The following is a 22,719-nucleotide window of genomic DNA, read 5'->3' on the forward strand; positions in this document are numbered from 1 at the left end:
TCTTTGTGTGATTACAACCATTTAAGAAAATATCACTAAAATAACAACTAAATGATGAAAAACCTATTAAAGGATCAAGAGAATGACAAAAAAATTGTAGTTACCTCTATCAACAAAATACGTGTCCAATCTTCCATGTTTCATGCTAAAAAAAGGATACCAAACAAAGAGTTGCAACATAAATTGAGTTACTAGAACTTGATGAGCAAGGTGAAATAATTTTGTATATTGAGGAAATTCTTAAAACATGCACTAAGAGGCTATAAATGAGGGAAAAACCATAGTATTTTACCAAATGAAACTTGAAGATGCTATGTGGGAAAATGAGGTTTTTGTGTTAAAGCATCCATGATTGATCAACAATGAGGATGCTTCTTTAAACAAGTGAGAACGCCATGCCCTTAATCTTAGACCGTGCATAAGATTATGAGTAGCTAGCTTGTGGTTACCTTAATTCTTAATAAAACTATATGATCATTAATATGTGTTAGTGCCTTGCAACTTTATTTTTAATTAATAATTGAGATTCTTAAAAAATACCATAATTATTTAGAGTTCTAAAAGTCATGATAACAAATATTTTAAGAATATTACATAACTTTCAAAATCATGATAACACATGTAATTTAAGGATGCTATCTTTTATGTTAATAGTGATAAAGTGACACACAAAGATATAAGTACATTTTAGTATTTTGTAACTTTTTTTCAATTATAAAAGTAACTTTTATATAAATATTAAACTTTAAGATATCCTAGGAAGGGTACCTCACATCATACCTCAATCCACAAGTAAACTCATCAAATCTACATTAAATAAACATAAACAAAATATTTTTATTAAACATCAACAAAATATTGCTACTTAAAAACTTTGCTAAAAAAATACACTTGATTTTAAAGTTGACAAGTCATTTATATTAGATATAAAAAACATTAATAAAATATCTTTACTTTGAAATTCTATTCTTAAAATTTGATTAAATCTTAACAAATAACAGTATCCCTCATATATAAATAATACTTTTCATTATATTCAAACATCATATTAATGAATGCCCATTCAACTATATTTATCAAATAATAAAAAATTCAAAATCCAATATTTTTAAAATTGTGATTAACTAAGTCAAAACTATTAAAAAAATATGTTGAATTAAAAATTTCATTTATGCAATAACTAATTCAGGTAGACACCCAACTTGCCTTCAAACATTGCCTACACAACGAAAATTTCTTGTATCTAGAAGAAACAATTTAGTTATTTATTTAGAAGAAAAAAATAAAGTTTGTATTACTTTGACGAACTTATGGAATCTTCCAAAAATTCAAAGTCATCTCTCCTCGGCCAATTTATCGAAGTCATCTCTTGTTTACATCGTGCACATTAATTTCTTTTCAAGATATTGAATAAATAAAATAAAATAAAGCCAACAAAAGCAAGAAAACAAACTGAGACGTCGTGACTTCGACTGCAAGGAATGAGAATACCGATATTTCACTCTTTTTTCCAAATTTAATAATTACCTCTTCTCCGTTGGCCTCTCCGTCAGCCAAGACAAATAGACGGAAATATAGTCTGGACGGACGCGTTTTAACCGAAGCGTCTTTACCGGTGGTCACATGCGGGGAACGGTGGCACGCATTTTCAAAGCGAAAGAGAAAGAGAAAAGGAAACAAAACAAAATTTATTGAAAGCCAGCATTTGGGGTTTTTGTTTCCAGTGGCCACAGGGATGTTTATTGCCAGTCTTTATTTGTGAAGAAGATCGGAGTCGCTTGTTAAAGATTCTTTTTTTTTTCTTGGAAGTCTGAAATTTGTAAGAGAGCGGTCGAATTACTGAAGAATGGGGAGTCGTTATGATAGAAATCCGTTCGAGCCAGAGGAAGAGGATGTCAATCCTTTCTCGGTCAGTATTCGTCAAAAATTTCGGTTCTTTTCTGATTTTTTTTTCTTGCTTTTTGATATTCGGAATTTCTCGGTTAAATCTACGCAAATATAATTTGTGAAATGGCGAATTCGAGATTTCAGAGTTGTTTCATACTCGCAATGACCTTTGAAAAATTTGGATCCCGATTGTTAGAGAGGATTTATTTCATTTTTACGAGGGCTTTTCTCTGAAGTTTTATTTCTGTGTAAAGATCCTGGATTTCTGCCCTAAAAGAATTATTGATTTGGATTCTCATTGTGAGATCTGGAAGTTAGATTAATTGGCGACGAAATTTTCCAAACTTCCTTATTTCAACTAAACCGTAAATTGGGACCTTACGAGGAAATCTTTGGCATAGATGCCATGAACGAGAGCTATTTTATGTTACAAATTCGTTCAGGATTTATGCCTGGCCTCGTTTCAGCACTTTAATCAATTCTACCCGCAAACATATCTTTGAACCTAGGGCTCAGCCATGAAGTCCTGTTGGTTTACAACTTGAGCCCATTTCATTCATAAATGATGCACATATCTATGCAGGCATGCTTTTATGGTTTTGTTGGTGCTTAATTTTGTGGAAATATGATTAGATTTGCCTCTTTATATTCTTGATTTCATTTGAACTTTTTTGCATTCGAGCATAATCACCGAAAGGGTATTAAAAAATGCATTTCGGTAACAAAAAATATTTATAGCTGGGTAAGGTCATGTCAACTATAGTAGAGTCTCCATAAAAGAAGGCTTGCAATGTGGGAAGCTTGAATATAAATGTAGAACAAAATCTCATCACATCCTGGTACGGTTTTACAGTAAATTATTTGTAAATTGCAGACATCATATAGACAACAACTACAAGCTAGAGAGAACCCAAAAGGCACAATGCCAAAACTGTTCGTAATGTTTTTTATTGAAATTAGGAAACAGTCACCATAGAGAACCCAAAATTGAGGTTGGTTTCGATTCTATGAAACATTGGGTGAGATGTATCTTCAATCAATGGGTGAGATTCACGATCAAAGGCTGCATTAAATTAATTAGGGTACCGGGATCTTAATTATGCATCCTTTTGCAAAGAAAAAGGTTTCAAAATACACCTTGCATACCTTGTAACTTGATTCTTTTGCAGTCACGTTAGTTTAACTATGTTTTGATTTGTATTGCAGGAATGCTTCTTCCTAATATGTTTGACAGAGGATGAAGCTTGTTTGTGTTTTTATACATGCATGTAAATTCATGATCAACATATAAGGTGAACAGGATATGCACCTCAGCTATTGGTACTTGGGTCTAAAATTAGTATCTTATCTGTAATCAACTGTTAAAGTAGTCTTGTCTATTTACTATGATTTAAAAAATTAGATATGATTTTATTAAAAGTGAACTATGTTAGTAAATCTAAATTTGAGGCCAGTTTTTCTTTGGTGATTCTGATGTTCTTCTTACGATAAATTCAGTTGGGAACTAACCAACCTTAGTTACTCTTTCACCATAATTTTTTTATTATGTATGCTAACAGAAAGTTGTATGAATTGAAAGTATTTAATAGCTGCACGGCTTAACTGTATTGCAGACCTAGATATTATGGTATTGTTGTAGAAAATAGTAGTGTTGCAGCTCCCTTTAAATTATAAACTTGAACAAAACATCTCAGAGATCCTACATATGAGATTTATACATTCGGCATAGCAGAGGGATGGACAAACCCAACTTGAATTCCACAAGGCACATCCAGGGGTCAGTATCGAGCTAGAGAAGGTGTTCCACAGTAAATTATTGAAGGGATTCAATCCAGCAGAGGAACAAGCAATCTGAGAATGACACAAGACAAATCCAAAACTTCATGCTTGATTTTTAAAGCTGCATGGGCAAAAACATTGCCACAGACCCAAACATAATTGATGGCGTCTCCAGCCAGCACAATGCCCATTTAAGTGGCTAATAGGGAACCAAATATACCGAACACGGCCAATAATGCAGCTTCCAACAGAATGTTTTTGAAACCGAGAATCTTCCATGCTTGGATGAAAGGAACTGTGATGTGACAAGCCCAGACAGGATCCACCATCTCCACACAAATTGTCTGCACATGAAAAAGGCCATAGGGAACAAGACAAGTAGACAAGCAAATGAGTATCGGTGAGGTGACTCGAGAGACCATGTAGATATGCAGAGACGAATAAGCCATTGGTTGCCATCAGATGAGGGCCAAATCAACTCCCTTTCAACAATGGCTTTCAAACTATCCCATTGGCAAACCTGATTAGACACAATGATAACCACTGTTTGTTCGCACCTGTGATTTGCTAACATATCTGCTGCCGAACTTGACTCCCTGTAAACATGTTGTATTGCGAAATCCCAAAACTGATTAAGAAGCATTATGGCTCTGTCCAGCTTTTTTGGAAGTTTCTAGTTTGTGAGCTTTCGCGATTTTACAACATTGGACAAAACAAAGAATCTCCTTTGATATCTATTTTGCCTCTATCCTTATCCATAGAAAGAGTCAGACATCGAGTTCAGCCTCATTATTAGAGCAAACGGGCAAGCATTTTGAAGCTTCCCAAATGAGATTACCTGCTTCATTCCTAAGAATTGTACCTGCCCCAACTGTTCTGGGTTGCCATGTGAGGCCTTGTCGAAATATAATTTTGCTCTACAACATGAGGGGGCAGACCAATATGCATGATTTTGCTCCTCAACTATCTTCTGATAGTAGCCCATTGGGAGTTTTAGCAGCTTCCACTTGCCATTGATCATGTTGTCCCAGACAGCATAGATCTTTGGAGGAGAAAGGTCAACTATGGAGTTAAGAAATTTACTTATACGAACTTCTATTTTGACTTTTAATTCATGAAGAGGAAGGGATTTGTCATTGAAGATGCACCTATTCCTGCTTCCTTCCAAATATGCAACACAATCATGTGGAACTTGCATGAATACGTGGCCACCTAAGGAAGAGGTCCAACAAGTAACAAGGAAATCAAATTAATTAGAATAAGGATGGACTGTGGGCAGGCCTACTAACCTTTAAGACAAAGTTTCTGAAAGAATTGTTGCTGTCTTCACATTAGATGCTTAATGTGTGGTGTGGCTTTGAAGAAAAAAATACCTTTAACATTGGTGAGCAGAACTTGAAGGTTTTTGGTAATTGTATAGCATAAGTTTTTTAAATTTTTTTTCCCATTAAGTTCCTTTGGTTTTTTAATCCAACTAATTATTAAATCAATATATAGATCTTGTATATCCTTAACCTCAAGGATTTTATTGTCTAATTACAAAATGATTAAACTTTTCAATTGTAGTCACCTAGACACTGGGGAGGTTTTTGGTACGGGAGATGGGTACTGAGGCTTGGATGCCATTTGGGGACTATACCCAGAGACAGCCCAATATAAAATAAACAAATTTGAAATTTAGAGTTTTAGTGTTAGTGTTACATCTTTGGCATACAGTTTATCAGCACAAGCTATTACAGAGCACCCAATTTTTGCCATTTCAATTATTTGATACAACTTATGTGCACACTGAAGTCTCTGTAATCTTATCTCTTTTTACTAGTACTATCTGACACAAAAATGCTTATTAAATTTAATATGAAATTGGAAAATTACACATCTATCACTTTTTTTCTTTAATTCTTTAACTCTTGTCAACCATTATTAGCACACTAGGTTAAGAGTCAAAACAATGTAATTAATTATATATCTAGGAGTTTCCTTGCTTTTGAGGATGCTTCCGGGAGATGTATAGAGATCCTAGGATACATTGTATGAAGCCTTTAAATGTCTGGAAACATCCCATGTTTCTTGGAGACCAGGAGACATTTCCAATGTTATAGACAAGTACTGGGGGTCAGGGTATGAGTCTTTGGGTAACCATGGTTTCAAATAAAATACCAAATACCTCATAGGCTTGTGAATTAGAAACTGATATGATATACATTCTAAGTGATTTAAGATTTAGAGAACTTTTGACAATTTAATTTTATGTTTTTGATTAAGATCAAATAGGTTTTTAAGGGAGCTGAAACCCTATTTACAAAATGCTGCCATCAGCAAAAGAAAAACCCTATTTACAATTTAATTTTATGTTATATCATATATTTTTTTTAAATTTAATGTTGTGAAAAGCTTAAGGGGGATCATCATTTTTGACTTCACAGGATCCAGTAGTACGAGGACAGGTGTCCGGACAACCTCCATATAGTGGAGGACCATTTTATACAACAGTAAGTACAATGAACAACTCAATCTGCCATTATTATAGTGTCCACAACCAAATTATGTACTCCATCTCTTTGCATACATGCATACATGTATATGATTGTGCAAAGGTATGTTTGTGCATACTTAGATTTGTGTTGATGCAAATAAATGTTATATGTCATGCATTACATGCACACATTGATGCATATATAGACATATAGGTCAGATTTGTTTTACTTACACATCAAGTAGTTGTCATGAAGGAGAATGTGGTGGAGGAGGAAGGATATACTGAACTTTATAGCTTTCCACATTGAGTTCACTTTTCAGGGGGCACTCTTGTTGTCATTTCCTGTAAACTTAATTTCTTTCAGTACTATTCAAAACCAATGTTTTTGAGACCAGAAAGAAGAATGAGGTCAATGTATTCTTTGTTTATAAGTACCAATGCTGTCTCAGAATGTGAACCGGCTACACTTGTACATATTTCATGTTTCACTATACGCATATCTTATTAGTACTTAAGTTTAAACACATTTTTAATTTTTTTATTGAGAATTGAACATTTTCCACAGGATTAAGCACATGGATTAGTAGTGATCCTCATGTTCTAGAAACAAATAATGGAGGGATCACTACTTTCACCAGTGCTTGGAAACTTTCACTAGTGCTTGGAGTCTTTTGAATCTTCTCAAATACATAGATATATTAATAGTTCTCCATATTTTCGAGGCCTTTTTTTGGTAATTCTAAGCAGATGTGTTGCCATTTGGATGTTGCAATCCATTCGTGTACATTGCTTCTCATAATTTAATGCCTTTGTTGAGCTCATGGTATAACATTTCTTTATGTTCAACAACCTCTAACATCCCAGTCTATTCCAAATACAAGGAGCTATTGATTCCGTTATGTCCGTATTTGTATCTTTTCTATCATATGTTTTATGCTAAATCCATTACCAAATCTCTGGCCAAGCAAAGAGCCTTGATGAATTAGAGGATAGCACAGTGTTTCCAAGTTTGCAACAAAATACTGTGTAATTTCAAAACCAAGCACTTGGATATAGACAAGTTCATAGACGGGTCTCCAACAAGGTCAGCTTCATTATCGGATGTGGAAGTCTTACATCATCAGCAGCAGCCACATCATACATAAACATTAGACTTTAATGCCTTTACTGTTGTCAGGATCAGTGAGGATACACAGTCTTCATTTTTGTTTGTCAACTTTGTTATTTTAATAGTCATTTAGTACTTTGACATCATTGTTATCATTCAATGTATTGTGCCTTGTTTTGTAATTTTCATTTTCTCAAGGCATATGCTGTCCGTTCGTGATAATATTAAGGTCCTCTTTGGTTTCAATCTCTAATTTTAGATTGTAAGTAGATGTAATGCTGCCTACTAAGTTTAGGCCTGTTATAACAGTAATTAATTTATTTCAATATACTTATGACTTAAACTAAATTGATTAAGAGACAACTCTATTTTTAGCTCTTTCCTTAATTTAAATCAAATCTGTGATATTTCATAGTTTTAAATAATTTATCAATTATTCATGAAAAAATTGTCAATCCACCATACTAGGCAATTAATTCTATTCGTAGATAATTAATTTTATCATCCATAATTTTTAATGCAAAGTTCAATCTTTGTTACTACAGTTTTTTAAGGAAGGAGGAGATGACTATGTTGCCAAGCGCTTAGATACCAAACTCAATAGGCTCCCTCAAAGTTTACAGATCCAAGCCCTTACCCTATCTTGCGACTATGCCCTCAAGGTTTACGGGACACTCATCCCTACCCTATCTTGGGAATCATCCTATTGGCTGGATTTAGACTGCCCCTCTTGGAAACAACTCAATCCCATCTTCTTAAATACTGACAGTAATAACATGATTCAGACTATAAGTATACTAACTTCTCATGTATTATGAATATATATGAAATTAAGTATGATTGTCATACATATTGCAGTCTATATCAATATTACTACTAAATTCTGCATGACAACATTATCAGGCTTCATATATTAAGCATGCATATATTCAGCACATCCCCATGCATACCACCAAGAACAAAGATGCTACTGCCTGTAACTTAATAACAGTTCTGATCTGATCCAATCCATGGTGGTGTTTCTGGGATGCTTTGATTCCTTCTACTTTATATCTCTCAATGTGAGGGAGAGGTCACACCGCTCATCACGCATGCCCTTTGGCAAAAGATACTATAATGTCCCCTAATTAGTTATATTCTAAATTATCTCAAATTTTCCCAAATCTGAAATAGGTAATTAAGTTTTAAGGGAGTACCTTTGTATACTGTTTTCCTGCAACACAAAATTAGAGAACATATATGAAGGAACTTATAAATTGAAACATATGCTAATGAATTACATTGAATGACATAAATTTTTAATGTATTAATTACCACTAGCATTATATTTGTTAGATAAAATCAGATTGTAGGTTAGTTGCCATTCTTTATTATCCAATTTCTTAGTGCACTAGGGTAGGCTGGTTGGATAGAGTGTCCAAGAGACCTTCCACCCTAGGCCCAAGAGCAGATGCTACATCCCTCTTGGCTCTATGTGGTAGGTGTTAAGCATCCATCATGGAGTGGCGTACCTAGTTAGGTGTCCTATCGCCATTCCCCCTCATCATAACCACCTTTCCTCTTAAGCCAAAGAGCAGTTGCTACACCCCTCTTGGCTCCATGTGGTAGGTGTTAGGCGTCCACTATGGAGTGGTGTACTTAAGAGAGAATCCCTCATATACAATGAACCATTTGTGATATTCTAATGAAGTTATATTTATTATTCAATTCAACCCATTATGATAATTAATTATACTTGACATAATTTATTACAATTCTATTACATTATGTTGCATTAGTGTCTCCCCCATATCATGGTGAAAAGCCACGATGGTCCCTTAATGGGCAGCGCCCCTTTTAGAAGGGGTGCTGTTCTATCTTTTAACGTCTCCTTTCAAAAAGAGCATCGCTTCATATAATACCATGATATTGGAGACTATTCAAACCACCCCTTAATGAATGGTTATTGGGCCTTGGTGAGTATAGGAGTTCATTGGTCAACAGATATAATATATGTTTTAATACAAACGCATCGTTATAATATAATGTATATTGTTAATATAATAACATCATTCAATAAAAAGTGTAAATTGATAATATAATATCATTTTAATATCAGTGTAATATAATATAATTTTAATATGATTTTAACATATTATTTTATATGGCAAAAACTCTATTAATTATTTATACTATAAATGGGGGGACATGATAGACATACCCTTTCACCATTAGCACCTTTTGAAAGAGTGCAACTCTTCATTATTTCTGCCCTTTGAAAGGGACATAACCTTTCATAATCAGATCTGCACTTCTTATTAAATCAGATGTGCACTTCTGATTTCCAAATTATCCCCCTCAAAAATGAGGTTCTCTTCTCTCTTTTATATCTCATTGCTGAGGGAGTCACAACTTTTCCTTCCATGTCTTTTGACCATTCATTAACTTAATTAAATTTTAATTAATTATATTCTTTTATATTTTAATTTAATTTTTAATATTTAAATTTTATTATTATTATTTATTATTAAATTCTATCTCAAAATGGGGACATTACAGTAGACATCTGTAGTTTTGCTTGGTAGTTTCACCTACATGGTATTCCACATGTCTAAACATATAATCAGAGCCCAGGTCTTCTGTTGGGAAGGCTCAAGTTTGGTTAATATAGTGGAAGATGCTATATGTTCTGCCTCTGCATGTTCTTAGCTAAGTGATCTTAGAGGTTCTGTAATGCGGTATCCGTTTCTTAAATTGTATACTAATTTTATCAATTCACAATTTGTGCCATATTGCTAAAACTGAGGACTGTCAACTATAATCTGATTACTTACAATTTATTCCTAAAAAAATATTGCAAGTTTCATGTTTTTGACTTTAGTTTTCTTTGTGATTATTTTGGTAATGAGCTAAAAAGTTACTTCTATTTTCACAGCATAATAGTGTCCCATCTGTTGCCAATTCAAGGCTTTCACCTCTGCCCCCTGAACCAGCAGATTTCAACTACGACCATGGTGCTACTGTGGACATTCCACTTGGATCAGCAAAAGTATGTCTGAAGAAGTAATATATGATTGTCTATCTGTTTTTTTTTTTATGTTCTCTGAATGCAATAACAATTCTTCTTTGTAATTTATTTCAAGTTTTTAACCTTCATGTTGGTGGACTGTAGGATATAAAGAAAAAGGAGAAGGAATTGCAGGCAAAGGAAGCAGAGTTGAAGAGGAGAGAGCAGGTATGTGGTGAGGATTATTCACATTTTAAATTTCTGATAATATCATACAGTTTTGTTTAAAGGTAGACTGTATTTTTGTTTGAGACTTGATGCAGCCCATCTACATTATAATTTATCATTATGTTGTCTACAAAATTAATTTGTTATAAGATGGCAAAATGCAATCTCTTTCATCTTCAACCTGAAGCAATTTCACAAGCATATTGTGTGACGTTTTTATTCATTTTTGCATATCTTTAGAATATGCACATGTCCTTCATGATGTAAGTTCCATAAAGGAACTGATATAATAGTTTGCTTCATTTTATCTAATAGTAAAGGCCCTCTGAGTTCTTCTTTTGTAATTGTAGGATTTAAAACGGAGGGAAGAAGCTGCTGCACGAGGTTACTGTTAAACTGCTTTATTTTCTAACGTGTTCTAAATTTGTAATATATTTTGAAGATTGAAGTTATCTTTCTTCCCTTCTTAATTCTGTTATTTGATCTAAGTAGTTTCTTGATATTTTTTGTGATTTTTAGCTGGGATTGTCATTGAAGAAAAAAATTGGCCACCATTTTTTCCAATCATTCACCATGATATTACAAGGGAAATACCAACTCATCTACAGAGGCTGCAGTATACTGCCTTTGCTACATGGCTAGGTATGGACTCCATTAACACTTCAATAATTTCAACAATGCTATCTTGCATATTTAAAGTACTTCCAGTTTCTCATGAATGTTAACATGTTTGTCACTGAAGTGGATATGAGATCACTGGTTTTTCGTATCATCTTTTTTGGAAAATAATAATTATTTTAATATAGATTTAGAAAAGAATGTAGAATACAAAGAAAGCATTTGCGCTTTAGGGTTAGTGCTCGCTGAGATGCAGAGACAACTTTATGAGGTAAACATCCTTAAATTTTTGTTAAGAATTTCAATCTTTTATAAGGTCTGAGGACTTTATCACTCCTTTTTGAGCTGAGCTTAGTTTTTTTTTTGTTGGGAAGAAGGGAATGTGGTTGGTGAGTGCACTCTTATTAACTTTAGTGGAGGATTCCTTCATTTTAGATGCTGCAGTCATATCTAATCTAACTCACCTGGTCATCTCTCTTAATTTATGTGGTACACAGAGTTGAATAGAGGGATTTTTGATCTTTGTATTCTGCTATATTAAAGCGCCAACACTTTGTCATTGAAGAAAATCTCAATTGACAGGTGATTGTTGTAGTTCTCATCTTAAGTGGTGTAGAAGTCTCAAGTAGTAGTGGAGTGTACTGCTGTTCCGCATCCGCAACTTTGACACTATCTTATAGATTCCAACTTGGAGACTATGGGAGTTTGGTCATATTATCTCAATATGGAATATGAGCAACATATTTGCTCAGTTTATTATGGACACTTAATCTTTAGATATGCTCAGTGTATTGAGATCAGGGAGAGGTAATAACTTTCTATTTATTATTTATGGGCCTGGGAGAAGCATGTTTGCTTTCTTTTAGTGTCCTAGTAAGAAGTGTCTAGCTTTTTTCTTTTGTTATACGTTGACTTTCATGTGTCTGTCTTTCTGATAATGTTTCTTGTACCAGTCCAACATGTTGGAGGTACTTCAAACTCTGTAACTTAGCCAATATCGAAATAGATAGCTGGAGCATAGTCAGTCATTGTATTTTCTGTACTTTGTAGGGGTGATCCTAGATCCTCAGATTCCATAACTGATGCACGGAGATGACTGGTTCTTTACATCCAATTTAGATTTGTAGACAACATCTCTAGTTTTTGACCTGCTCCAGGAAATCTTCTACCTTGGGTTTGTAGGAGAACATGTTAACCTGCAACTATTGAAGATAGTTTTATTGGCCTTACCTTCTCTAGGTCGGGCCAGTTCTTTGTCTGCTTTTAGGGACTGATTAGTGGTCGATTGTGCCCCATGCTCTCTTGCCACTACAAAAATTCAAGACTAGTGATCACTTTTACCATTTGCTGTGGTTTTTGTGCTTTTAATTGTGTTTGATTGGAATTCATTATTTCCTAAATTTTAGATTTGGACAAATCTCTGGTACTTTCATCTTTTATTTGGCATTACAACTTTCTCTCATCGTTTAGAGGCATCTTTTCCTAGATAAACACTTGCTGGTAGCACATTGGCTTGTATTTTTCAGTCACACTGACACACCTTTTTAATCCAGGACTTCAATATAATTTCCTTCTTTCCTTCTTACCAACAATGCTTAAAGGAAGAGAATTTAAATTGATAGTTTTCTTTCAGTAAGGTTTGTGGTAAAATATTAATTATGTATGTGTATATGTTTGTATGCCTATGTTTCTTTTCCATGAGATACTTAAAGTTGTTATTTGGTGCTCAACATTTTTTCATTAGATTTTATGGAGGATTGAGTAAGCTGCTTCTAATTTGAGTTTTGCTTGTAATCTGTTCAGTTCTAGGTTTGTGCTGATTTCCTGATTATATGGCACTTCTTGCAGGAATTACTTTGTGTCTTGTATGGAACTTTATTGCAGTGACTATTGCTTGGGTTAGAGGCTATGGTGAGTATGAAGACTTATAGGTGCTTTCTTCAAATTTCCACATGAAGTTTGAACTTCCAATGCCTTTTCCACTTTCTGTGGGAATTTATTGATCACTTGCTAGATAGCACATCACATCTTTTTGTGTAACTGAGTTATTGTTTTTTTTTAATACAGGGGTGAAAATATGGTTTCTTGCAATCATCTATTTACTTTCTGGTGTCCCGGGGGCTTATGTACTGTGGTACAGACCTTTATATCGCGCTATGAGGTATTATAGCTCGAATCATTTTCTTGTTTTTGTTGCTCCTTTCAAAATCCACATGCATGAGATTTATTTTTTCATTCATACTGAAATTCCTTTCTTGACATTTCAGGACTGAAAGTGCATTAAAATTTGGTCGGTTTTTCTTTTTTTACCTGGTAATATTTTCTCTTTCCCTCTATTAATTAAATTCTTCTTTTAGCATTTGCATTTTCTAAATGATTGTACCAGCTAATCATTTGTACTTCATACTTTGCTGTGTAGATTCACATTGGTTTCTGTTTTTTGGCTGTTGTTGCTCCTCCAATACCCTTCAAAGGAAAATCATTAACGTAAGGATCTTTGTTTTAATTCTTTTTCAATTCAAAATGTGGTTTGCTCCTCTTGCTTGTATTCTAGTCATACCTTTGCTCAGTATCCATCTTTTAACTTTTTATACTTTTTGAAACACATTATGACCTTTATAATATGTGACAGATGTCCAGGGTCTTCAATCAAGTATTTGAATAAAATTATGACTCATCTTTTTGATTTAATAGGATCTGCGATAGATTTAAAACCTTATCATAAAGTTTTCTTTTAGTGTTCTCTTTGCTTGGGTTTCTACCTTTTGTTTCTTGTTTGTTTTAGATCAAGATCTGTTTGATATTGATCATTCTTTTCCATTTTGGTGCAATCCCAGGGACTTATGCATCTGCATAGAATAAGGGCTTGTAGCTAGCTATTGGCATGATGAAAAAGTAGACCAGGAATGAGCAGGCAATTTGGAATGGATGCATTGAAGCTCTGTAGAAAAGTCCTGTTTTGGAACCGTTTTTCCTGAAAAGTTTGTAGTTAATTAAACACAGTGATGGTGGCTATAGTAAGCTTAATTTGTACATTATCTGGAGGGTAATTGTCTCTGGCCTGACAAAATTTGAAGACAGATGATAATTTGATGCCATTAGGGATGGAGGTTCCAGCTATAGGGGATGTACAAACATGCTGTCTTAATACTCAGAAACAATCATTCAGCTGAAATTATAATCAATGAGCATCAGTCAAGCTTAATAGAATTACTTGGAACAGTATACCCTTATCAATCTTTCAGAGTTACATCAAACGGCTTAGCTGGACATTCAGGCTTAAGCCTTACAGCACTCATACAGATCGACTACAGACCCTTTACAGGCTTCCTCTTCAACCTGCATCCAATTCATAGATGCTACCTTGCGATTAAATCCTTTGCCACTCACTATTTTGGTCAATAGATCTTTCTTCAGCTTTGCTTGCACTCTAGTTTAGCAGTTTTACATATGTGTAGGTGCGTGTGTATATGGCTTTAAGACAATCATCATAAATCACATATCCATGCAAGTTACAAATTACAAGATTTTACCATTTCCTCTTCTCTATTGTAGTGAGAAATTGCTGAGAAGGTCTAGTCTTCGCACTCAGTTTTAGTTGCTGCTATTAGATGGCAGTGACTCCTCCTTTGCCTCATGTTGGACACGATTTACAATGATGTCATTCAATCCAAATCCGTTTCATTTTTGTTTCATCTACACCCTCTATAGTGTGCCTTTCAAAATTAGCAATATCGTCCTCTTTTAAAATTTGGGCCTCCTTATCCTTTGTAGTTTAGTCACTGTAGGGATCAATGGATGATCAAAGTACATAAGATCATGCGTAGATGTGCCTACCTTTCTTGTGCAAAGCTGAAGGTTCTGTTGCACAAAAACTAGGCCATTCCACTTATTTTTGTGAATGGATTGAAACAATTCCAGTTGCGCTCATCTAAAAGCACTACAAGGTTGAGACAATATTCAGAGAGCTAGATTTTGAATATTTGGTTCGTTTTCACCCTGATTTTCCCACCAAGAACTTACAAATCAGATATTCAAGACTCCATTTTTTGCTACTTGGTGTGGCTAGTGCTAAAGAAAAGACCCTCCCCATAGTTAGCTTGTAATTTTGTAACTTTGAAATAATAGTGTCTCTTGTCTCAACATCGGGTGTCATCCTTTCAATGCATGTTGAAATGCCCTCCATAACCTTCCCATTAATATTTATGAAACTATTAGAGTAGAAAAACATGGGGTTGGTTGTAATAGTTTTGGATGGCCTCTTTGGCCCCATCCATTGTCTCATAAATGTATTCAATTCGGTTTTGATCCCCATCCACAAAGAGAAGAGACCCTTTCCAAAGGCTTTACACCTACAATTATCAGCAAATTAAAGTTAAATTGAACAAAAAATGATTCAATTTGAAATTGAAATTTAAGTTACCTTGACAGTCTTTGCAACTCTCTTTGCAAATACATTAATCAAAATCTATGTGATCTTCTCTCCTTAAGCCTTTTTTGAATACATTGAGTCTAGTTATGCTTGACTTACAAACATTTGCTTCGATGATGCCAACAAATTGGTAATGCTTTGAAATGTTAGGAAGTGAGTTGCAAGCTTTGTGACAACCAATTGCATAAGCTTTTTCCCCTTGGTGTGATCTCTCATCAAGTTGAGAATCGAAGGGTGATTATAAATATATTTTATGACGTTCTTTGCATCTTCTATTACTGGTCTCACCCAACCAATTTTGTCGATGCCCTCCAAAGAAGGTGAAGGCAATGTGTTGTATAAGGGGTTCACAAGAGTGATAGATGCCTATCCTAAAGCAATTTTCCAGCCACCATGTATGTTGTGGTATTGTAAATGACAACTTGTATCATGTTCTCCATGTTTACCCTCTAAGACATCCTCCACCAGCGTTAGGCTCAAAGTGTCTTCATTCATTATTTTGCTAGAGGCATCAATTAATTTTGAAAAAGAAAACATCTCATTGTTTAAAGCCACCAAAAAATTAATGAGGGTGTGGTTTCTTCCGTCCGTCTACTCTCAAAGAATGGTGCAGCTGAACTTTTGCCACTACTTTTGTTTTTTGGAAAGGGTTCCTTGTATCCTTTTCTTCTAGTATGGCTCTTTGCCATGTTGAAGGGAATTGTGTTGTAAAACTAAAATTTCACACATACCTTATCTGCTTGTTGGTGCACCTCCTTGTTGAACCCTGTACCTTGTAATAGAGGATATGCTCAAGGTATGTTTCTAGGTGCAAAAGAAGCCTTGTGACTGTAGTTTGCTCAAAATGGATGAGGTGGATGAACCTTGTACAAATAGACCATGACTTAGCCCACGATGTTATGTTTTCCTCTGTATCCACTTCCATGTGAGGATTAATGGCTGCTGCTATGGCTGCTTGAGTCCTCACCCTCTCTAGTTTCTCCCCATCAAACAATGGAAGAAGTATCTACATCTCTCTTTTTGCCTTCTCCGTTGCATTTTTACATGGCTTTGCACTGCGGCAAGGGATGCATGCAATGTGGTATTTGAGGTGGTTGATGCCTCCATTAAGCTTTCTTCAAGTAGAAGGTGCAAATCACACTCCTTGATATTGGTCCCATTATGACATTTCCAAGCGGGTCAAGGCTTCTAGTAGGATGATTTCCACTAATTGATGCTTAAGCCTTATGGGGAACTAGATGCCATTGTATCTAACACAGATTATGTTCAGATCCAGAAAACATTAAGGACAATAGTGATTTGAATACAAAAGACAAAATAAATTAACATACGAGATGCATTTCAAATGGAATATGGTGATTAATATCAATGCCATTGATTTATTTAACTAAAATAAATATTTTCTGACACTAAAGTGTAAAACTCTTTGTTAGGGAATTTCATTAAAAAAATTAGCATAAATTAACAACAAATTTCTGTGAATTGAATTCATTGCATGTGTAAGTGTCAATAATTCTTACAAACTTAATATTAACATATCAAATTTATATTGATTGGATAAAAAAGCAAATAATTAACCTAGAAACCTGTAAATCCTCAAATATGCTCATCCAATTTGCTCCAATTCCAAGGATGCTCAAAGGATTTGAAAATTTTGTGTGAGAAAGATGTGTGGGCGTGCATATTTAAAAAGAAGAGTTTTCGGCTTAATTTCCATGTTTTTTTTCTTTCCACATGTGAATCCAATGTTTGGTGAGTTTTGGATTCAGATTCGCTGAGTGCTTGCACGAGTTTGGCACCAAAACTTGCTGGAAACTTATCTGTAATGACTTGCGCATTAACAAGGTAAATATTTGTCCAGTAGAAAAACCAACAAGTACTTGGTGACCTGCCAAGTACTTGGTTTGTAAACTACAAATTTTCACTTCACATTATGCCAAATTGAGGAATGTTTTGACCATCTCCATTACAGTGCTTCCTTCACAAGGACATGCAGATTCCTGAGCAAATTAACCTTTGACTTACATTTGGGTAAAACTTCCTTTATCTTATACTCTTTGCTTGTTGAGCCTTTGGTGGATGACTTTGTCTATAATTGTTTTGGCAACATGGCTGGAAAGTAATATAGGGGATTCTTTTGGGGTATTTCTAAATCTTCGTAAGACATCTGAAGGGGGGAGGCAGTTGGCAACATGTCTGGAAAGGAATACAGGGGGATTCTTTTTGGGTTATTACTAAATCTTTGTAGGACATCTGAAGGGGGGAGGCCAGGGGTTGAAAATATTATTGTGGGCACGTGACACAATAACTATACTCAAAACAAAAAACTATAGATTTTGGGTCAAGTGAAGTTTGCGTTATTAGGACCTTGCTAAAGAGTTCCCCTGCAGGTCTCTCTTGAGAAACTCAAACACATATGCTTTTGTAAAGTGTAACCTATCCCAGATTGTGCATCTCAGGGTTTCAGTGGTTTTGATCCATTCCTTGGGACTTTATCACCATGTCTTTGGTAGACCACTTCATGTTGACAATGGTCAAATTTGTGTAGCCTTTGTACTGTAATCTGTGGCAAATGATTATCCTGCAAAGTGCTTTGATAACTTCTTTAGCTTTTTATTTTATGATGTCATCCTTAGAACTTTTGTTGATGGTTTAGGCTATAGTAATTGTTGGAGAAAACACTTAAAGTTGATGATTTATGCTATAGTAATTTTCAGGTTTGTGTACCCACTTTCAAAATTTCCGTGGCATTGCTTTCCTGGTACTATATTTTCTCTGGGGATACTAAACAGGCATCCTTCCCATTATTTTGATATTTGTTTTTTAAAACTATATAGCATTCTCTGGAATAAATTGTCCTATGGATGATATACATGGGGTCACCGAGTGGAAAACTTATTTTAAATACAGATGGAAAGACTTGCAGCTGTCTATTTATAACCGTATCACACTGGAGAATGCAGTATTGAATTCTAGGGCACATCTTGGGGATATCTTTTCTTTCAAAATTCACTTGAAATTTGGACATAGTATTTGCATTCACATTCTTTATCATGGTCTCATACCTGAACGCTTGTCAATGTCATGGCAATTGTTTTACTCTAGCACTAACCATGGCTCTCTGGATGAAGCTGCTCTTATGTAATCTACGTAATCTGCATTTGCTTTTTATCTCTTCCACAAATAATTTTTGTGATTCGAAGGGGTGTTATTTAGTGAATGGTCTATAAGAGGGTCTTCATTTTAACAATTTTTTGCAAGTCAAATAATTTTTTAATAATTGGTCCTAGATTAATGATACGTTGCTTTTGATATCATAGCAGTAAATTTCCAACATATGATTGACATAGACCCTTTGTGGCTTGCATGTATGATATGACAGGGGTATCCTCCCACTCATAGATGTGTTTTCTGACCACGTTTTGGTTGGGGTAAGTACTATGATGTGCCTTTGATAGAAGAAGTCAATGTTCTTTACGTGAGAAAACAATTTACTTCTAGGCTATTGGTGTCTAATACACATTTTTGTTTTGATTGATTGACAGATTTTCTACCTTATTGGTTTTATCTTGTTCACTTTGGAGACATTGATAAGTATGAGAGTCCTTCAGGTGAGGCTACAAGTAATGTATTTCTTTATTTTAGTATGTATTCTTCATTGTGGATAATCCTGGATATCAAGCACCAAATTGGTTTTTAACGACAGCTTTTAGATTAATGTTGTGATATTTCCACATTATAATTTATTTACCGTGCATGTTGAGATGCTAAAAATAAACTCATCCAAAGCTGAATTGTTTTTTATTTTGGGATTAAACTGAGATGTCTCATTCTACTTTGCTGACTGCAGTTTAGTTCTTTGTGAATGGTTCTGTGAAAACAGTATGTCAGAATATGCCATTTTTTTCTCACAAATGTATTTTGTTTCTCTAGAAAAATTGTGAAAAATTGTGACAAATACTCAGTTTTCTTTGACACGGTTATTTCTTTTGGTTATGCAGCAAGTATACATGTACTTTAGGGGGTCAGGAAAAGAAGCAGAGATGAGGCGTGAGGCTGCCCGAGGTGCCCTGCGGGCTGCAATATAGAAGCATTTTCTTTGCATGGATCTTCCTCCGGAAAGTTTTATTCTTGTATTTTCAGCTTGTTTATTGTTTCTGGTTGAAGCCCTACTACTTGATTTACTTTATTTGGTAGCATCTTCCATTTTGGAGCTTGGAATTTTTCTGTTGCTACAGGAAACTGGAGGATTAGAGAGAGCCATTGGAGAGAATAGCTGTAACTACAAGTAGACATTAATTTTTTTGTTAATATTTGTTTGCAATTGATTGTATTTGTTGCTGATCTACCCATCTTGGAGTCTTGATTTACTACTTGTTCACATTCCTGCAATACATGTAGAGTTTTTGGCATGAACATTGTAACAATATTATAGAAAACTTTCATTTCTCCTTTTTACTTCCACTCAATCCTTTCTTTTTCAGTTAAAAAAATAAATCTAAATCTGCTGAGGTGCAAAACCAAACCGCTAAAACTTATGTTTCTTGCAAAAGCATTTATGGAAAATGAAAAATGGTCTTTCCAATGACAAAAACAGTGCTTCAGTATTTGAAATGTTTGAAATTGGGGAGAATTTGGATATTCAATTGTGGAAAAGATGTTTAGATACCAAATTTTATTTATACAGTTGAAATGCTTGGCTGTTCTCATTGGCTCATGTCGTCATTTACCAGATAAGTCAGATATTTGTGTTTTATTATATCGAAAGAGGCAGCCAAAAATAGTAAGGGTTTGTTTTAAGTTTAGGCTCCGTGTGCATATGAACTGCTGACTTGCTCAACTAGTTCTAAATAAAGTCAAATGGTTTTTGTTTATTTAATCTGGAGATGCAACAATGGCTGTTATTATATCCTAAGTCAAAGTAGAGTAATTTTCCATTCGTTCTCTAGCAGAGAATTTTCCAGTGGTACAAAATAAGATGATTGTTTCCATTTCAACTGTGTTATATTTCCATGATACAAAAAAGGTCATTAATATTGTAACAAAGAAAATCGGTCACAATTCAAATAACCTTTTAAATTTTAATGTTGATCGCATTATGTCAAAATCTGAATCACTATAATTTAAACCCAATATCTGATTTGAATTCATGTTGTTTCAGTTTGTTGTTTACAAAAGCATTGCCACGTAGCCTTTTTCGTGATCGTCTGGATGATTTTTAGAACTTATTAATCTTCGTACACTATTATATATGTACTATTGCAAATCAAGATAAAAATGGTTGATTAAGGAACCGTATTAAACAGTTAAGACGGCTTTTTGCCATCCCAGCAAAGACGGAGTTGAGCTAAATTTTGCTGAGTATATCCTTATTTTTCTGCGAATAAGTAAGAACAGATTCAACTTGCAGTTTTGGTTTATTTTTTATTGGAATTGGTTTTTAGTTATATCCTTCTACTTGAATAACAATCTTTCAAATAATGGTATAACTATATTTTATTCACCATTACAATATCTTTTACTACAAGAAATCTGACATTAGGGGAATTTGGGCAAATGGGTGAAACAGATGTAATTAACTAATATATTCTACAACACATTGCATTTGTAAGCCCCCACCAAAAAACCCTAAAAGGATCTAACAAGCAAACTAGAAAAAGAGAGCAAATAATTTTTTTTTAAACATTTAACAAGTATTCAATTACTTAAAAAGAGTAAGATTGAAGTTTATTGCACAAGCGAAAGACTTCTACAACTTTCCCTTAGAGTTTCTCTACGGTGTTATTTGATCTAACCATTCATCATTAAAGAACATTAATCCATCTAAAGATTACATCTAGTACATTCATGTATTTAAGCAAATTAAATTACAAAAGTAATTCATTTCAACAAGATAAAGATTCATACAATACATTATGTAACATAAACATTTTTGAAACAACTGAAACATTTAATTGTTTATAACAATTGTTTATCAATTTTAGAAATAAAGTCCTATCCACTGTTTCATTGTATTTACATCATTTTACATAATGAGTACATTATGTTACATCATTTGCCACGTAGGCATAAACAAAGACCGGTTACATCAATACATAGAGATGCAACAAGGTAGATACATAGAAACACCATCTAAAGATATTGCATGAGAACAAGTTGGAACCAAAATGAAGCCATCCACGTAAGACTAGTACAAAATATCCGATGGAAGGAAAAAACACTATCACCCGACCATGTGGACCAAAAGGACCACCCCTTCGTGCTAGGATATAATCACAAGGCCCTCAAGCATTACAACAAAACAATACATGGTTTGAACTTACATCACAGGGTATACCACATATAACATAACCACAAAATGACTTCAACAAGAAAGTACCAGGTGCTTTTAACACACAACCAACACAAACACAAGGGAAGAGTGTCATTGTATAGCTTGAGATAGGTTATTCTGGCAGGTTTCCATAGGCTCGGGCCCCCATCTTGGGTTATTCTGATCCCCAACCTCTATTCAAGTCTCCTACGATGCCAATTTACCTTTCGAGAAGACAAGGTAGTTGATCCTGCCATTCCAGGTCTTCCCACTGCATCCTAAGTCTTTACAAACACTCAACCACGAGCGGGGCACATTAGTCTTGTTTAATGTTATAAACCACCCAACCCCTTAATACATTATTAGGTTATCACTTATTAAGCCAACATCCAATGGGTTATCCTGGGAGCCACTTTGGGCCCCTACTTCCACTTGGAAGCCACTCTCCCTTAATGACACTTAACCTACTCAAGGTTCTATCCCAACTCATAAAGTCAACATGATCAAAATTAAACACAGAGGTGCTAAGCACAACAAATACAACTTCTACAAGGGATAACTTGCCTAGAAGTAAAACGTTCAACACTTGGTCAACTCTCTAACACATGACCACTTTGGAGGAAATAAACACAAACAAGGATCAACATTAACATAACTTCCACATATGAAGAACAAAATACAAATTAAAATGCATTAAATCAAATAAACACGCACATTCCCTTCCTTTAAATATTCACAACTAATTTTCCAAAACAGAAGATGAAGCCAAGTATTTAAACTTTATTTACAATATATCCAAAACAATTCTTTAAATAATTAAATACGAAATTATGCAAATTACCCTTTTAAAATGACACATTAATCTAATACATTTATTTTGCCAAAAAAA

The 22,719-nt window shown here is 34.4% G+C and overlaps 1 protein-coding gene across 2 annotated transcripts; it reads left to right on the forward strand.

Annotated features, from left to right (window-relative positions):
- Window positions 1-1,587: 1,587 nt before the first annotated feature.
- LOC131070036 (secretory carrier-associated membrane protein 2) lies at window positions 1,588-19,975 on the forward strand. Of its 2 annotated transcripts, XM_058005586.2 has the most exons (13): window positions 1,589-1,909; window positions 6,093-6,158; window positions 10,168-10,281; window positions 10,405-10,467; window positions 10,818-10,851; window positions 10,987-11,109; window positions 12,934-12,996; window positions 13,153-13,246; window positions 13,353-13,398; window positions 13,505-13,572; window positions 18,900-18,948; window positions 19,063-19,128; window positions 19,519-19,975. In XM_058005586.2, exons 1-13 carry the CDS (start codon window positions 1,847-1,849, stop codon window positions 19,603-19,605), a joined length of 936 nt encoding a protein of 311 aa, XP_057861569.1. In that variant the 5' UTR covers window positions 1,589-1,846; the 3' UTR covers window positions 19,606-19,975. The 2 variants fall into 2 exon arrangements, with proteins under 2 accessions (XP_057861570.1, XP_057861569.1); XM_058005587.2 differs by lacking the exon at window positions 6,093-6,158 and having other exon boundaries at window positions 1,588-1,909.
- The last annotated feature ends 2,744 nt before the right edge of the window (window positions 19,976-22,719 follow it).

The sequence above is a fragment of the Cryptomeria japonica genome, chromosome 3 (assembly GCF_030272615.1).
Source record: "Cryptomeria japonica chromosome 3, Sugi_1.0, whole genome shotgun sequence".
Lineage (NCBI taxonomy): Eukaryota > Viridiplantae > Streptophyta > Pinopsida > Cupressales > Cupressaceae > Cryptomeria > Cryptomeria japonica.